The sequence below is a fragment of the Bos grunniens genome, chromosome 19 (genome assembly GCF_055505025.1).
Source record: "Bos grunniens cultivar Pamir isolate PY7600 chromosome 19, Bosgru_T2T1.0, whole genome shotgun sequence".
Classification (NCBI taxonomy): domain Eukaryota; kingdom Metazoa; phylum Chordata; class Mammalia; order Artiodactyla; family Bovidae; genus Bos; species Bos grunniens.
The window spans coordinates 40571956-40590107 of record NC_141183.1 but is presented as its reverse complement, the minus strand read 5'-3'; the positions used below and the strand labels follow the sequence as shown (position 1 = coordinate 40590107).

Here is an 18152-nt window from a genome sequence, read left to right as displayed (position 1 = left end):
GAGGCAACTAGTGGTATATAAACATTTTCTTGAGGCTGCATAATACTCTGTTTTAAGGGTTTGCTATACTTATTTGTCTGATTCCCACTTAATGGACATTATAGGGAAATAAATGTGCTATTATGAATAATGAGTACATATGTGATACCAGTATTTTATGAATACATACATGAAGTAAATGTATATTGTTGGTAAGTATGAATCCCACTTTTATAATTTGTCCAGAATGATAAAGAACTTAAAGTGGATTCTCAAATGGTAAGCTCTGAAAGGAATCTTTTACTAATGTTATCTGTGGTTTGTTCCAGATACCAAACTAAAAATACGTCAAGTTTTAATCATGATTTGAATACCTGTCTCACAAGAATCCGTTTTTACTTTTTCAGGCCATCATGCAACAGGGAGATACATCTATAAAACCCATCCTCCAAGTCATTGTGAGTATCTCCATATTTTTATGTCAAACATTTTTTGAACTTACATATAATTATAAATTACATTTCATAGAGGACATACAGTCCACTTTAGGAAATTTGTCCACTCTAAATTCTCTTCATCATCACAAAATTAGTCCAGTCCATGTTGTAACTCTGAGAGAGAAACTGGGCTTTATTTTTCTGTTATGTTAGTCAGAGTTTGATCTCTGGAGGTTCCAATTTGAAGCTTTGCTTTTCTCTTCTTTCCACAATTGGTAGATACTGTATTGCTACCCATTTTTATTTAAGAAAAGTATCATTTCTGTTTTTGCTACAACATTGTTGTTATTCCCATTTCACAGATGATGAAACAGGCTCAGAGAGGAAGCAACTTGTCCAGTTTATACAGTAGAAAGCAGTAGAACCCTGATTTGTACCCAGGTGGTCTGACTCCAGAGCCCACCTGCTGAACCCCTGCTCTTGATTATCTCATCTTAGGAACAGCTTTCTAACCCAAGTTCAGTGCGTCATCATTCTGTTATTCATAAATCTTGCCTTTGTACCTGTCATTTTTTAGCCTTCTAGATAAAGTATTAGAATCTTATAACAAGAACACCTGCTACCTGTGAGCATCTGGAGATTAAAGGATTCCTATAAACCCTTCAAAGTCAGTAGAGCCCAGAGTGAAATAATCTCTACATAATATAGAATGTAGGCTTTCCTGGTGGCTCAGCAGCAAAGAACCTGTCTGCCAATGCAGGAGACTTGGGTTCGATCCCTTGGTTGGGAAGATCCCCTGGAGAAGGAAAGGGCAACCAGCTCCAGTATTCTTGCCTGGAAAACCGCAAGGAGAGAGGAACGTGGCGGGCTAGTCTGGTTACAAAAGAGTCAGGCCTGACTTAGCGACTAAACAACAACAACAACAACAACAAAAACACACCATTACTTCTTCCTCCTTGGTGGTTCTACCCTGGGGTTTGTCTTGCTCAGATCTGTCTCATATTTGGCTTCTGGAGCTCTCTACCCAAAAAGAACTTGTCTGCTTAAAATTCTTCATTAACCCTATCAGTCATTTAAGGAGTTCTCAAATTTTGCTGAGGATTTTCAAAATCAATAGGAGCAGAAATCTGGACCACGATTGCAGATTCTGAGTCAGTAGGCCCGATGGTTTATCTCCCTGTTGCTCCCAAACTCATTGCCAGTCTTCTTAAGGCTGTTTTCGTATTTCATGTTCTTCGGAAAGCTGCCTCTGATTTTCTTCAAGCTGAAATAAATGTCTTGGCTCTGCTCCCATGTCATTATGTGCACACCTCTGCTATTCTCTGCCTCCATCTTCACCCCAATTGTAAGCCTCTTTAGGGGAAGGATTTCCCACCCCCCACCTCCCCACCCCCCGTTTTGTATTTTTATCATGTTTCCTCCATAGTACCTTACCTATATTAGCTGCCTTGTTGTATGGTGTTTTTTTTTTTAATTAAATTTTCAATCAAATTTGAGTTAGGGGAGAGAGAATACAAGAGTATTGGTAACTTACTTTGTTTTTATCTGTGTTGTGTTTAATAATGTTAGTAGAGAGAGGTTGGTGGGAGAATCATCAAGTCCAATTTTCTTTTGCTTGGATATAGGTGTCAAGAGAGTGGGCAAGCAGCTCTGTTTCTGTGGGACTAATGGCAAACCCACTCTCCTGCCGCTTAGGTTTACTTATCCCTGGGGACTGGGCAGACAACATGGCTAATGAATTGTGTTTTCTCTCCTAGAACATCCGTCCCATTACTACAGGGAATAGTCCACCCCGTTATCGACTGCTTATGAGTGATGGATTGAATACTCTATCTTGTACGTATGATGTATAAATCTAGGAGTTTGTATTTTAATAATGAAAGCGCACCCAGCAACCTGATTGCAGTAATTGGAACATTCCAGAAGTCTACATTTGCTTGGCTGTGTCTTCAGTCAGACAGAATTGCAGCTGCCAGAGAGCATTCTAACAATAGACTGGGTATAGTGGAAAGCTGCCACTTGGCTTAATTAATTTTCTCTAAGTGGTGCTCTGTGCTTCCTTTGATTAATTTCCCTTAGGATGATATTGACATTTAGTGGGTATGATGGGTTAGCTGTCCTATACTTGTCTTTTTGGGGTTTTATTTCTGCATTGGAAACTTTACAGGGAGAAAGAGAATTTGCAGAATATATACTTACTATCTCTAGTCACAAGGTGAAGGACCTATAAGAGATTTTTTTTTTAGTCTTTGTCATGAAACCTGAATGATTGAAAAGATAATTTGGGGCACTTCAGGAAATACTTAATTTCATCAAAGCACCAGGTGTTAAATGCACAGCAAATTATTACTGTTTTTTTACCTTACAGAGTCTGAGTAGTTTTAATTTCAGGAATGTCTTTTAAGGCATTGTTTTATCTTTTGCTGGTACAAGTATGATCAGCTTTTAGACTGTCATGACTGAAATGTCTTAGAGACTAAAGCAGTCTCTGTGCTTTCAGCATTCATGTTGGCAACACAGCTGAACCCTCTTGTTGAGGAAGAGCGATTGTCTAGCAACTGTATTTGCCAGATTAACCGATTTATTGTGAACACGCTGAAAGATGGAAGGTATGTGGTTTTGGTTTTTTTTTTCGTATTTATTTATTTGGCTTCATCAAGTCTTAGTTGCAGCACCCGGGGTCTTTCATTGGGGTGCTCAGACTCCTCAGTTGTCGTGAGCAGGGTTAGTTGCTCTGTGGCATGTGGGATCTTAGTTCCCTAAGTAGGGGTCGAACCTGTGTGTCCTGGACCACCAGGGAAGTCCCTGTGGTATGTTTTTTTCCTGTTGTATTGTGTTGTAAAATGGGGGCTAATTTTATTTAAAATAGAAGTTTAAAAAAAAAAAGTTTACTGGATGCCAAAATTCAATTAGGAATCAAAGAGACAGTGGTGAGCTGTCAGCCAGGAGTTCAGAGCTATTGAGTTCTGAACTCAGGCAACTGAAAACGGGACACCGACAGGACAGACGTATGGAACCAAACTGGAAATCTCAGAGCAGGAAATTGAAGCCGAATGTAGAACTCATATTTCTAATCTCTTCAGCAGCACTGATTCTAGGATTCTCTCTTGAAGTATCTTTTAATGAAAAAAGGGTCACTTTTTAGGGCAAAAGAAGATGCATTTCATTCTGTAACACTGCCCCTTTTCTGCAGTCTTGAATCTTTCATAGTAAACAGTTTCTTCAGCCAACAGAGAGTACTGTAGAGTACCTACATGATGCTCCATGCTATAGACACAGCGGTGAACAGAACTGTTAGTCACACCTGAGTAACCATTGCTGAAATACTTTTTTTGGTGGCATGCAGAGTCATACTTGCCAAATCTAGGGCAGTTTAAAAATTAAAACTGTGAGTTTCCTGGCAGTCTAGTGGTTGATGCTCGGTACTTTCACTGCCATGGTTCCAGGTTCAGTTTCTGATTGGGGAACTAGGATCCTTCATACTGTACGGTGTGGCCAAAAAATTAAAAAAAAAAAAAAAGCCAAAGTAAATAAAAATAGTAGCATTACAACTTATTGAATAAAGTAGGAATTCATACATCCTCACTGAATTAATGAATACATGAGGGGGAACAGAAAGCTTTTCTTACGATGGAATGTCATCTAAAAATGTAGATGGATTGACAGAATTAGAAAATCACCATTTGGCGACCGTCATATATGCAGGAAACATTTAATAGGTGCTGTGTAAGTTTCCTATGGCTGCTCCAGCAAAATACCACATGTTTGATAGTTTAAAACAAAGAAATTATTTCTGGAATAATTTCTGGAAGCCATGAGTTGACATCAGTTTCACTGGGCAGAGATCATGGTGTTGGCTGGGCTAGACTCCTCCTAGGAGGTCTATGGGAGAATCCATTCTTTGCCTCTTCCAGCTTCTGGTGGTGAATAGCATTCCTTGGCTTGTGGCTGCATCATACCAGTCTCCCTCCATGGTCACGTTACGCCTTCTGTCTGTACCAAGTCTGCCTCTACCTCCGCCTTTTTTTTTTTCTGACTGCACAGTGTGGTTTGTAGGATCTTAGTTGGCCAGTCAGGGATCGACTTTGTGCCCCCTACAGTGGAAGTGTGGAGTCCTAACTCTGGACCACCAGGGAACTCCATCTTCCCTCTTCTTAGAAGGATATATGTAGTTGCTTTTAGGGCCCATTGGATAATCTGGGATAAAATCGCCACTTCAGTCCTTAATTAAATCACACCTGCAGAGTCCCTTTTTGCCATAGAAGGTTCCAGGCGTTAGAATGTGGATGTATTTTTGTCGGGGGTGTTCATTCAGCTGACCGCAGATGCTGAAACAGGTAGTGAAAGTTTGATGAGGAACAAGTTATTTTTAGGGTTAAAGTATATCCCCCTGCCCCACACAGCATAATTATTAGTTGTAAAAGGAAAAGAAGCAATTTACAGCAGAGAAAACTGGCAGATGGCACCTTATTCCAGTTGTTGACATTAACTTTATCAATAATGGGGCAAAGACAAGTCAGCATGTTACCTGATTGGATGCAATGAGAACATAGTGTCAGTTCAGTTCAGTTCAGACCTCAGTCATGTCCGACTCTTTGCGACCCCATGAACTGCTGCACGCCAGGCCTCCCTGTCCACCACCAGCTCCCGGAGTTCACTCAAACTCGTGTCCATTGAGTCAGTGATGCCATCCAACCGTCTCCTCTGTTGTCCCCTTCTCCTCCCACCTTCAGTCTTTCCCAGTATCAGAGTCTTTTCAAATGAGTCAGTTCTTCACATCAGGTGGCCAAAGGATTGGAGTTTCAGCTTCAGCATCAGTCCTTCCAATGAATATTCAGGACTGATCTCCCCTAGGATGGGCTGGTTGGATCTCCTTGCAGTCCAAGGGACTCTCAAGAGTCTTCTCCAACACCACAGTTGAAAAGTATCAATTCTTTGGTGCTCAGCTTTCTTTATAGTCCAACTCTCACATCCATACATGACTACTGGAAAAACCATAGCCTTGACTAGACGGACCTTTGTTGGCAAAGTAATGTCTCTGCTTTTGAAAATGCTATCTAGGTTGGTCATAACTTTCCTTCCAAGGAGTAAGCGTCTTTTAATTTCATGGCTGCAGTCACCATCTGCAGTGATTTTGGAGCCCCCAAAATAAAGTCTGACACTGTTTCCAGTGTTTGCCCATCTATTTGCTGTGAAGTGATGGGGCCGTTTGCCATGATCTTAGTTTTCTGAATGTTGAGCTTTAAGCCAACTTTTTCACTCTCCTCTTTCACTTTCATCAAGAGGCTCTTTACTTCTTCACTTTCTGCCATAAGGGTGGTGTCATCTGCATATCTGAGGTTATTGATATTTCTCCCAGCAATCTTGATTCCAGCTTGTGCTTCATCCAGCCTAACATTTCTCAGGATGTACTCTGCATGTAAGTTAAATAAGCAGGGTGACAATATACAGCCTTGATGTACTCCTTTTCCTATTTGGAACCAGTCTGTTGTTCCATGTCCAGTGCTAACTGTTGCTTCTTCACCTGCATACAGATTTCTCAGGAGGCAGGTCAGGTGGTCTGGTATTCCCTTCTCTTTCAGAATTTTCCAGTTTGTGGTGATCCACACAGTCAAAGGCTTTGGCATAGTCAATAAAACAGAAATAGATGTTTTTCTGGAACTCTCTTGCTTTTTCGATGATCCAATGGATGTTGGCAATTTGATCTCTGGTTCCTCTGCCTTTTCTAAAACCAGCTTGAACATCTGGAAGTTCATGGTTCACATATTGCTGAAGCCTGGCTTGGAGAATTTTGAGCATTACTTTGCTAGTGTGTGAGATGAGTGCAGTTGTGCAATAGTTTGAGCATTCTTTGGCATTGCCTTTCTTTAGGATTGGAATGAAAACTGACCTTTTCCAGTCCTGTTATATTATTGCCAAAGATGCATAATCTGTATCCAGTCACGAGGAAGCCTAGGGTAAATTGATGGACATTTTATAAAATAACTGATTTTCAAATTTCAAACATTGAAGAAGTCTAAAGAGATAGAGTAATTAAATATAACACGTGATCCTGGATCCTTACACTGTTAAGGGCATCATTAAGACAATTTATGAAACGTGAATGAATTCTGTGCATCAGGTAGAAGAATTCTTTGGTTTTCAAGTTCAATAACCAGGTCATGTCTCAATGTCAATTGTTCCTTTTTTTTTCTTTTCTGGTACATGATGTACGCTCTTTCAGTCCGCAATCAGTTCTTTCTGATGAAAAGTTTCTGTTGTTATTCCTTAATGACCTTTTCTATTTCATTTGAGCTCCAGTTTTCACTTATGTTGTGGATAACTTTGTTCTCCATATATGTCTTCAGATTGCTCTAGTCTTTTTTTTCTAAGGCATGCCTTGGCTTAAGATTTTCTAACACATCACATAGTTTGGTCTTTGTTAGATATTGCTTCTGTTCTCTCTTGCCCCTTAACCTTTTTTTTAAAGATACACACACACACACAATCTTAGTTATTTTTTTCAGCTGTGCTGGGTCTTCATTGCTGCGCGAGCTCTTCTCTAGTTGTGGAGAGCAGGGGCTACTCTCTGGTTGTGCTCAGGCTTCTCACTGCGTTGGCTTCTCTTGTTATGGAGCATGGGCTCTGGGGTACTCAGGCTTCAGTAGTTGGGGCACGTGGGCTCAGTAGTTGCTGCTCCTGGGCTTCAGAGCACAAGCTCAGTAGTTGTGGTACTGGGGCTTAGTTGCTCTGAACATGGAATCTTTGCCGATCAGGGATCAAACCCGTGTCTCCTGCAATGGCAGGCATATACTTTACCACCTAGCCACCAAGGAAGCCCTCCCTTAACTTTTCAAGCTCTTTTTTTTTCTCAATCTCTTGTTTCTTCTCATCTTTTGACTTTTACTGAATTCTTAGTCTTATTTTACAAGCCACACTTGGAAAGCATTCCCTTTCTTGGCTTATGCTTTTCTCTGGATTGGATTCTTAATTGTCTCTGCCTCCTCTGTTCCTTTTATTTTTATGTACTGTTGTGTGTTACATTGCTGCTGTGTTATTTCTTTTTATCTTATGCCTGCCAATGCAGGAGAGATAAGAGACTCAGGTTCAGTCCCTATCGGGAAGATCCCCTGGAGGAGGGCATGGCAACCCACTTCAGTGTTCTTGCCTGGAGAATCCCCATGGACAGAGGAGCCTGGTGGACTACAGTCGACAGAGACGCAAAGAGCCAGACTCGACTGAAGCGGCTTAGCATGCACACACACACATGCTTAATGTGGACAGCTCTGTCCAGACTTCATTTGCTCTGACGTAGTCTAGGCTAGGTCCATCTCCTTGCCAACCTCTTCACTTGGGACCTGTTATCTGCCACCCCGGGCTGCTGTGGATTGCTTGAGTGGTGCCTTCTATCCACTTTCTCTCCTCTAGAACATGGGATAGGGGAGGGTGGGGAGCATTGCTGTGATTGAGTACAAAAACTCGAGCTCCATTCTCTCCCGTCGCGGGTGATGCCATGTGTTCCTTCCTACCTCTGCTGAAAACTTGAGTGTGAATGTGCGACCAGGTTTATTCCTTATCTTATTGATGGTCACTGGTTTATTCCAACCAGGGCTTTAGCAGTCATCCTTATACATTTATCTTTACAAGCTCATGCTGTTACTTCATAAGAGTTGATTACAAGAATTAGAATTGTGGGGATCAGGAGACATCTGTTGTAGAAATTAAACCAATTAACATACTCTTGATCCTTGTATAAGAGGACCTGTTTTTGAATAGGCAACAGACACGGGTTAGATTCCTGGTTCCCCATGGTGGGGGACTGGAGAGTTACTGCCATGGAGCACAGGGTTTCTTTTTAAGGTGGTAAAATGATCAGAAGTTAGGTCATGGTGATGCTTGCCCAACTCTGTAAATATATGAAAGACTGCTGAATTATATTTTTTTAAAAATTTATTTATTTTTGATTGAAGTATAATTGCTTTCTGGAGAAGGGAATGGCCTTCTCCAGATCCCTGTATGGGAGACAGGGATCAAGACCATCCCCAAGAAAAAGGAATGCAAAAAGCAAAATGGCTGTCTGGGGAGGCCTTACAAATATCTGTGAAAAGAAGAGAAGTGAAAAGCAAAGGAGAAAAGGAATGATACACGGATTTGAATGCAGAGTTCCAAAGAATAGCAAGGAGAGATAAGAAAACCTTTCTCTGTGATCAGTGCAAAGAAATAGAGGAAAACAATAGAATGGGAAAGATTAGAGATCTCTTCCTGAAAATTAGAGATACCAAGGGAACATTTCATGCAAAGATGGGCTCAATAAAGCACAGAAATGGTATGGACCTAACAGAAGCAGAAGACATTAAGAAGAGGTGGCAAGAATACACAGAAGAATTATACAAAAAAAATCTTCACAACCCAGATAATCACGACGGTGTGATCACTCACCTAGAGCCAGACATCCTGGAATGTGAAGTCAAGTGGGCCTTAGGAAGCATGATTACGAACAAAGCTAGTGGAGGTGATGGAATTCTAGTTGAGCTCTTTCAAATTCTAAACAATGATGCTGTGAAAATGCCGCACTCAATATGCCAGCAAATTTGGAAAACTCAGCAGTGGCCACAGGACTGGAAAAGGTCAGTTTTCTTTCCAATCCCTAAGAAAGGCAATGGCAAAGAATGCTCAAACTACTGCACAATTGCATTCATCTCACATGCTAGCAAAGTAATGCTCAAAATTCTCCAAGCCAGGCTTCAACAATATGTGAACCATGAACTTCCTGTTCATGTTCAAGCTGGTTTTAGAAAAGGCAGAGGAACCAGAGATCAAATTGCCAACATCCATTGGATCATCGAAAAAGCAAGAGAGTTCCAGAAAAACATCTATTTCTGTTTTATTGACTATGCCAAAGCCTTTGACTGTGTGGATCACCATAAACTGTGGAAAACTCTGAAAGAGATGGGAATACCAGACCACCTGATCTGCCTCTTGAGAATGTGTATGCAGGTCAGGAAGCAACAGTTAGAACTGGACATGGAACAACAGACTGGTTCCAAATAGGAAAGGGAGTTCGTCAAGGCTGTATATTGTCACCCTGCTTATTTAACTTATATGCAGAGTACATCATGAGAAACACTGGACTGGCAGAAACACAAGCTGGAATCAGGATTGCTGGGAGAAATATCAATAACCTCAGATATGCAGATGACACCACCCTTATGGTAGAAAGTGAAGAGGAACTAAAAAGCCTCTTGATGAAAGTGAAAGAGGAGAGTGAAAAAGTTGGCTTAAAGCTCAACATTCAGAAAGCGAAGATCATGGTATCCGGTCCCATCACTTCATGGGAAGTAGATGGGGAAACGGTGGAAACAGTGTCAGACTTTATTTTTTGGGGCTCCAAAATCACTGCAGATGGTGACTGCAGCCATGAGATTAAAAGACGCTTACTCCTTGGAAGGAAAGTTATGACCAACCTAGATAGCATATTCAAAAGCAGAGACATTACTTTGCCAACAAAGGTCCATCTAGTCAAGGCTATGGTTTTTCCTGTGGTCATGTATGGATGTGAGAGTTGGACTGTGAAGAAGGCTGAGCGCCGAAGAATGGATGCTTTTGAACTGTGGTGTTGGAGAAGACTCTTGAGAGTCCCTTGGACTGCAGGGAGATCCAACCAGTCCATTCTAAAGGAGATCAGCCCTGGGATTTCTTTGGAAGGAATGATGCTAAAGCTGAAACTCCAGTACTTTGGCCACCTCATGTGAAGAGTTGACTCATTGGAAAAGACTCTGATGCTGGGAGGGATTGGGGGCAAGAGGAGAAGGGGACGACAGAGGATGAGATGGCTGGGTGGCATCACTGACTCGATGGACATGAGTCTGAGTGAACTCTGGGAGTTGGTGATGGACAGGGAGGCCTGGCGTGCTGCGATTCATGGGGTCACAAAGAGTCGGACACAACTGAACGACTGATCTGATCTGATCTACTCCTTGGAAGCAAAGTTATGACCAACCTAGACAGCATATTAGAAAGCAGAGACATTACTTTGCCAACAAAGGTCCATCTACTCAAGGCTATGGTTTTTACAGTAGACATGTATGGATGTGAGAGTTGAACTATAAGAAAGCTGAGCGCTGAAAAATTGATACTTTTGAACTGTGGTATTGGAGAAGATTCTTGAGAGTCCCTTGGACTGCAAGGAGATTCAACCAGTCCATCCTAATCAGTCCTGAATGTTCATTGGAAGGACTGATGCTGAAGCTGAAACTCCAGTACTTTGGCCACCTGATGCGAAGCGCTGACTCGTTTGAAAAGACCCTGATGATGGGAAAAATTGAAGGTGGGAGGAGAAGGGGATGACAGAGAATGAGATGTTTGGATAGCATCACCAACTCAGTGGACATGAGTTTGGGTAAACTCTGGGAGTTGGTGATGGACAGGGAGGCCTGGCGTGCTGCAATTCATGGGGTCGCAAAGAGTCGGACAGGATTGAGTGACTGAACTGAATTGTGTTGGTTTCTGCCATATATCAACATGAATCAACCATAGGTGTACATGTGTCCCCTCCCTCCTGACCCTCCCTCCCACCCCCCACCCCTGAATTATACTTTTAAAGGGTGAATTTTATGGTATATGAGTTATATTTCAACAAACCTGTTTTTAGGGCAAAAAAATAACCATTTCCCCTTAACCTTGTTGGCATATTATACTAGGTATTACAGATTTTTAAAAAATAATTGCTAATCATTTTAATTTAAAATATAATAAATTCTCCTGTTTGTGAGGTCAAGTATCTTTTCATATATTTATTGATATTTGTAGTTCTTCTCTGAATAGCATTTGATTATATACTTTGTCTTTTATGTGTGTGCTGAGGGTAGGGTAGGGGGAAGCTTTTTATGAATGAGGGATATCAACTAATTCTTTTATCTCACTTTATCATAGTCTGTTTATGCTGTCTTATGATAAGGAGTTGATAAGTTTTTAAAAATATAGTTAGTTTTATCCATTTTTTTCTTTATGGCTTCTGAATTTTGTTTAGGAAGCTTCCTGACTGGGTTATAAAAACATTTCTTTGCTTCAGACACTTCCGGTGAATTTTTTTAAGTAGACGTCAGTTCATCTAAGATTTTAGTTTGTTTCTGCTTTTTAGTTTTAAAGGCACTTGGCTTATTTTAAGTTATTTAAGGTTTGGGTTTTTGTTATTATTGAAGTATAGTTGATTTATAGTATTAGTTTCAGGTGTACAACATAGTGATTTAATATGAGGTTTACTTTTATATGGGATATAAAGAAAGAATTTAGCTTAGTTTTTCCCAAATGGATGGTGCATATCATGGGAGGTCTACAGGAAGGCGTTTATTCTGAGTATGATGGGAAGCTATAGACTTTTGAGCGGCAGTGTGTGTGATCTGATAGTCCATTCTAAAGGAGATCAGTCCTGGGTGTTCTTTGGAAGGAATGATGCTAAAGCTGAAACTCAGGCCACCTCATGCAAAGAGTTGAGTCATTGGAAAAGACCCTGATGCTGGGAGGGATTGGGGGCAGGAGGAGAAGGGGACGACAGAGGATGAGATGGTTGGATGGCATCACCGACTCGATGGACATGAGTTTGGGTGGACTGCGGGAGTTGGTGATGGACAGGGAGGCCTGGTGTGCTACGATTCAAGGGGTCGCAAAGAGTCGGACACAACTGAGCAACTGAACTGAACTGATTTAAATATTTTAAAGTATCCAAGAGATGATTTTGATAGCTATGTGGAGAATTGGTGGTTGGTGACAAAAGTAGATAGAGGCTGCTGCTGCTGCTAAGTCGCTTCAGTCGTGTCCGACTCCGTGCGACCCCATAGACGGCAGCCCACTAGGCTCCCCTGTCCCTGGGAGTCTCCAGGCAAGAAGACTGGAGTGGGTTGCCATTTCCTTCTCCAATGCATGAAAGTGAAAAGTGAAAGTGAAGTCGCTCAGTCATGTCTGACTCTTAGCGACCCCATGGACTGCAGCCTACCAGGCTCCTCCGTCCATGGGATTTTCCAGGCAAGAGTACTGGAGTGGGGTGCCATTGCCTTTTCCGAGATAGAGGCTAGTATTCCATTTATCTTGCTCTGTTCTGTTGATCATCTTTTCCATCTATCTGTTTGTCTAGTCCTGTGTTTGTGCCGGAGTTGGTCTTTCTCTTTCTTTTTCTCTACCTTTTTTGTGACATCTTCTTGACATATAATTCATATACCACACAATTCATCTATTTAAAGTGTAAAATAGTTTTTGTTATACTCAGAGATGTCCAGCCATTACCACAATTAATTTTAGAATATTTTGTTACCCACCAAATAAACCCTGCACCCTTTAGCTATCACCCCCAAACACCCCATCCTCCCAACCCTAGACAACCGTGCATCTACTTTCTTTCTCTATAGGATTTGCTTATTTTGAACATTTCATAGAAATGAGACCTTGTAATATGTGGTCCCTTGTGGCTGAGAAGTCCCTAGTATATATTTTTAAAAGGTAGTAGTTCTTTTTTAAAAACTCTTATTTTAGTGCCTAAATATTCTGTCACTGTTCAGTATGCAAGTATTCGTGTGTGTGTGTGAATAATTTATCTGTATCAGGATCCAAAGGGAAGCGCACACTGCAGTCGGTTGGTAGTTCTTTTAAGTCTCTATGAGTATAGGTTCCTCCTCCATCTCTTTTTCTTCCCTGAGTGTTTATTTGTTGAAGAAACCAGGCCATTTGTCCTTTATCCTCATGCTGTTTCCCACAGTCTCAGTTTTGCTGATTATATCTGTATAAAGTTGTAATGTGTCCTTGTCATCTGTGTTTTCTCCAAGTTGGTATTGTGTGTATTCTTTTCATGTGCTGCTGGATTTATCTTACTAATATTTTATTTAGGATGTATGTATATTACAGAATAAAGTTAGTAGTTTGTTTTTTTTTAGGTTTTGGTATTGGGATAATACCAAATGATTAACAAGACTTCTGTTTTTTTCTGTGTTCTGGAGTAATTTGGATAATTTTGGAAGGTGTTAAATATCCACCACTAAATACCTATCAGAGTTTTTAAATAGTGAATCTGTATGTGATATTCAGGAACAGATAGTTTCAAGCTTATTTTATTGAAATAATATAGCCTTGATATGAAAACCTGCTAAAGGTTGCACGAACTGATGAGTTATATGTGAAAATGTAAAATACAGCAGACCATTTAAAGAATACATCACAATGAGTTTGGGCTTGCTGTTGTTTAACTACTACTCCAGACTGACTACCTTTTTTTTTTTTGCTGTGCTGTACAGCATGTGGGATCTTAGTTCTATGACCAGGAACTGAACCTGTGCTCCCTGCAGTGGACGAATGGAGTCCTAACCACTAGCCTGTCAGGGACATTCCCCGTCTGATCTTTTTAATGTCCATCGAGACTGTGCTAATTCTGGCCCCGTCAGTTCTTCTGTTTTTCTCCCTGCCTCCAGTTGTGTTCCCCTCAAAGTCTTTCATACTGCAGTTCTTTTTAAAATACGAACATAGGAGAAGGCACTGGCAACCCACTCCAGTATTCTTGCCTGGAGAATCCCACGAGACAGGAGCCTGGCGGGCTACAGTCCATGGGGTTGCAAGAGTTAGACACAACTTAGCAACTAAACTGCCAACCACCACCACTACCACAACTAGAGAAAAGCCCGAGCAGCAATGAAGACTCAGCACAGCCACAAAATAAATAAATACAATTAAATTTAAAAAGATTTAAAAATACGAACATGATCATGGCATTCCTGTTCAGGCACATATTGAGAACCACTGTGGACCAGTTGCTGAGGTGAACCCTGGAGGATGCCTGCCATGACTGAAAGGGCAGCTTAGTAGGAGTACAACATAGTCAATAATGAATATACAAGTAAAATATATATGTGAGTAAATAATCAATAATGAACATGCAGTTAACCCAGATATTAATCATTGTCAACCTGTATTAATTAAACCTGAGAGATTTGATCTGAAGGAAGGAAATGATGGCTGTAGAAAAGAGTACAGCCGAAGACTGATCTAAAGCAAAGATTAAAGAGGCCTCTCTTAAAGACCTGATGTTTGAAATGAATATTAGATGAAGCAGAATGAGAGACCCTCACAATCAGAAAGAGGCACGTACAGAGCCCTGTGGCAGGAGAGAGCATGATACACACCAGGACCTAGAAGGAGACAGATGGTGGAGGGCAAGGTGCCAGGAAAGCAAGATCAGCTGGAGAGAGAGGCGCGAAGCCAGAGCTGGCCGAGCCTCATCGGCTATGTGGAAAGGTTTCTAACTTGTGGTCGTTGGTCCTTGAGAAGTTACCGAGAGGTTTTAATCAGAATGAAAGATGGACAAAGAACTGAAAGTTCTTAATTAATTGTAATCACATGAAAAATGTCTCTGGGGACTTCCCTGGTGGTCCAGTGGTTAAGGCTTCGCCTTCCAGTGGAGGGTACAGGTTCAGTCCCTGGTTGGGGAATCGAGATCCCACGTGGCTTGTGGCCGAGGAACCAAAACAAAAAACATGTGACATTGTAACGAATTCAACAAAGACTTTAAAGTACTAAAAAACACCTTAAAAAAGAGTAAAAAAAAAAAAATCTATAGTCATATTGGTTTTCACAGGGAAAGGGCAATTGTTCAGATAAGTATATGTTTCTAAAAACAGATCATCTCTTGTTGTGCCACATATTGTCGGATTTAGTAATCTAAATTCTTATCATGTCATTTGCTCCTTGAGATACGGTATGTAGTAAGGACTCTGCATTTTAATTAAGGAACTAGATGGGAAACGAGAACCCTGCAATCATAAAAGGCCTTGATAATGATGCAGTGAAAGATTAAGGGAAATATTTATGTAAGAATTGATATCATATACTTCTCAAGTTATTCAGTAATGAAAAACAGTTGACAAAGGGAAATAGTTTTTATCACTGTGATTATTGGGGGAAAGCTTTTAAAGTAGCTTGTCATTTTAAGGGCTTCTGAATTTATTTTTTCTAACATGTTTCTATTCCTTTGCCTTTGTAGGAGAGTGGTTATTTTGATGGAGTTAGAAGTTTTGAAATCAGCTGAAGCAGTTGGATCAAAGATTGGCAACCCAGTGCCTTATAATGAAGGTAAAATGTTTTTTATAGGTTGTAGCACTCAGCTGAATACCTCTTAATAGATCTGGAATACTTCCTTTTGCTATAGTTTCATTTGTTCCTCTATGGGGGGGTCTTACTCTAGGAAAGAGTAACAGGTTACTCTTTCAGATTTTTTTTTTAATACTGAAAAAATGATGGTAGGACTCTGTAAAGGAAAACCTCTCCTCTGTTTTTCTCTGCATGCAACAATCATACATATTTCTGGCTGTGACCAGATATGTGGGTTTTTTCCTCTCTAATAAGCCATTCTCCAGTTCTCTATGGACATCAGCTGGGTCTCCTACAATTCAGTTTAGTTCTGACACTGGGTATCTGGAGTTAGCATCAGATCTCCCAGGGTAAGGGCTCAGGCCCACCAGACTGCCTTATCCCCGCCCCCACCCCTCCCCCCACCGCTGCTCCCTTCAGTCGAAAGTCCTGCTTGTTACCTGTGCTTCTGACCAGCTGGCTGTAAATTGTAGATTCCTCCAATTCCCTCTTCTGATTCAATTAGATTAATTTTTAAGTTGTATTTGTTAATTTTTGGCACGGCTGGGTCTTCGTGCTGTGCGTGGGTTTTCTCTGACTGCAGCTAGCGGAGGCTACTCTCTGGTTGTGGTGCTTGGGCTTCTCTTTGCAGTGGCTTCTCTTGTCGTGGAACACAGGCTCTGGGGCTTGTGGGCTTCGGTAGTTGCGGTGCATCAGCTCAGTAGTTGCAGCACACGGGCTTGATTGCTCCACAGCATGTGGGATCTTCCCTGATCAGGGATTGAACCCGTGTCTCCTGTATTGGCAGGCAGATTCTTTACCACTGAGCCACCAGGGAAGCCCTCAGTTATAATAATTTGCTACAGTGGCTTCCAGAACTCAGAGAAACAGTTTACTTACTTTGTTGTTGTTCAATCGCTCAGTTGTATCTGACTCTTTGTGACCCGTAACAGGCTTCCCTGTCCTTCACTATCTGGGAGTTTGCTCAAACTCATGTCCATTGAATCGGTGATGCCATCCAATCATCTCATCCTTGGTCATCGCCTTCTCCTCCTGCCTTCAATCTTTCCCAGCTTCAGGTTCTTTTCCAGTGAGTTGGCTCTTTGCATCAAGTAGCCAAAGTTTTGGAGCTTCAGCATCAGTCCTTCCAATGAATATTGGAAGGGGTTGATTTCCTTTAGGATTGACTGGTTTGATCTCCTTGCTATCCAAGGGACTCTTAAGAATCCTCTCTAGCACCACAGTTCGAAAGCATCAATTCTTTGACCCTCAGCCTTCTTTATGGTCCGACTCACATCTGTGCATGACTACTGGAAAAACCATAGCTTTGACTATACAGACCTTTGTTGGCAAAATGATGTCTCTGCTTTTTAATAGCATCAGTATCAGTTCTTGGTCTCTTTTAATCAGTTAATTTTTTTTTTCCATATTATCCAGAATATTTTTCTGCTTTGTGTGCCTGATAATCTTGGAATGAATTCAGGCATTGTGATTCATACTCTGTTGGGTGCTGGAAACTTGTATTCTTGAATTTTTTTCAGGGATACAGTTAAATTATTTGGAAACAGTTTTATCTTTTGGGGTGTTGCTTTTAAAATATGTTAGATGGGATCAGAGAGTGGCATTTATTCTGGGTCTGGTTATTCATAGTACAGAGGCAAGACCCGTTAGCGTATCCTACTCGATGCCCCATGAATGTGAAGTTTTCCATTCTGCCTGTTAGGTACAGGTGCTATTTCTAGCTTGTTGTAAGCACCGGACACTGATCCCTGAGGTCTTCTCAGATGGTTCTTTCTTTCCCTGGCTTCCGATAGTTTCCACACACAGATCAGCCAACCAGTACTCTGCCGACTCCTCGAGGGGAACCTTCCATCGTCTCTGGAGGTCTTTCTCCATGCAGCTCTCTTCTCTGGTACTTTGTCCTGAGAACCCTCCATGTCTTGATTCCCCACATGCTCAATTCCATCTCCTTAACTCGGTTTCTTCCATGCCTACTTCCTGTGTCACAGCCTGGAAACCCTCAGGGCTTCCAGTAATCTGGTGCAGTCACACTCACCTTGTTTGTTTCCTGTCTCAGAATTACTGTCCTTTGTTGCTTAATGTCCAGTATCCTGAGAATCATTTGTCTCATAAATACTTTGCCTTCTTTTTGGTTATTTTTGGTGGGAGGGTCATCTTGGTCTCTGTTATTCTGTCATGTCCTGTACATAGTTTAAAAGTCAAATAGTTTTGCGAGTGTGTTCTTTGAAGCAAAACCAAAAAAGCATTTCCCTCCCCAGCTGTTCTTTGTCCTCTGGCTCCTATCCAGGGGCAGTTTATTTCAAATCTTAGAGCTGTTTCTCTGCTTTGTGTTCACGTGTTTGTCCATTAAAACTTGTATACTTTTCAAAGTTGAAATATTAAGATAGACATATTTTTTTAAAATAAACATTTTTGTTTTAAATTTTGAGTAGATAATACAGTTACATCTTTTAGAAGGCAAAACTCTAAAATTAAGTATTTAGAGAAATCTTACTCCTGCCCCTGCCTCCTCTTGTCTTGTTCGTACTCACTGCTGCCCTCTGTAGGTAACCAAATTCAGTGGTTTCTTTTTGTCCTTCAAGGGTTTTCTTAATGAAAATACAACCAAAAAAAAGAAAATATAACCAAGTA

The 18152-nt window shown here is 41.1% G+C and overlaps 1 protein-coding gene and 1 long non-coding RNA gene across 2 annotated transcripts in view; one reads left to right on the top strand and one right to left on the bottom strand.

Moving 5' to 3' along the window:
* The window catches only part of RPA1 (replication protein A1), a 45157-nt gene that overhangs the window by 3725 nt on the left and 23280 nt on the right, over positions 1–18152 (top strand). Inside the window, exons 2-5 of the mRNA XM_086355588.1 lie at positions 387–437; positions 2174–2252; positions 2917–3025; positions 15415–15503. Coding sequence (XP_086211714.1) covers positions 387–437; positions 2174–2252; positions 2917–3025; positions 15415–15503 — 328 coding nt within the window. The remainder of the gene's footprint in view (positions 1–386; positions 438–2173; positions 2253–2916; positions 3026–15414; positions 15504–18152) is intronic.
* Positions 3249–16945, bottom strand: LOC147352345 (uncharacterized). Its single transcript, XR_015146930.1, has 2 exons — positions 15962–16945; positions 3249–4744 (listed from the first exon to the last, which is right to left on the bottom strand). It is a non-coding gene; the product is annotated as an uncharacterized LOC147352345 (long non-coding RNA).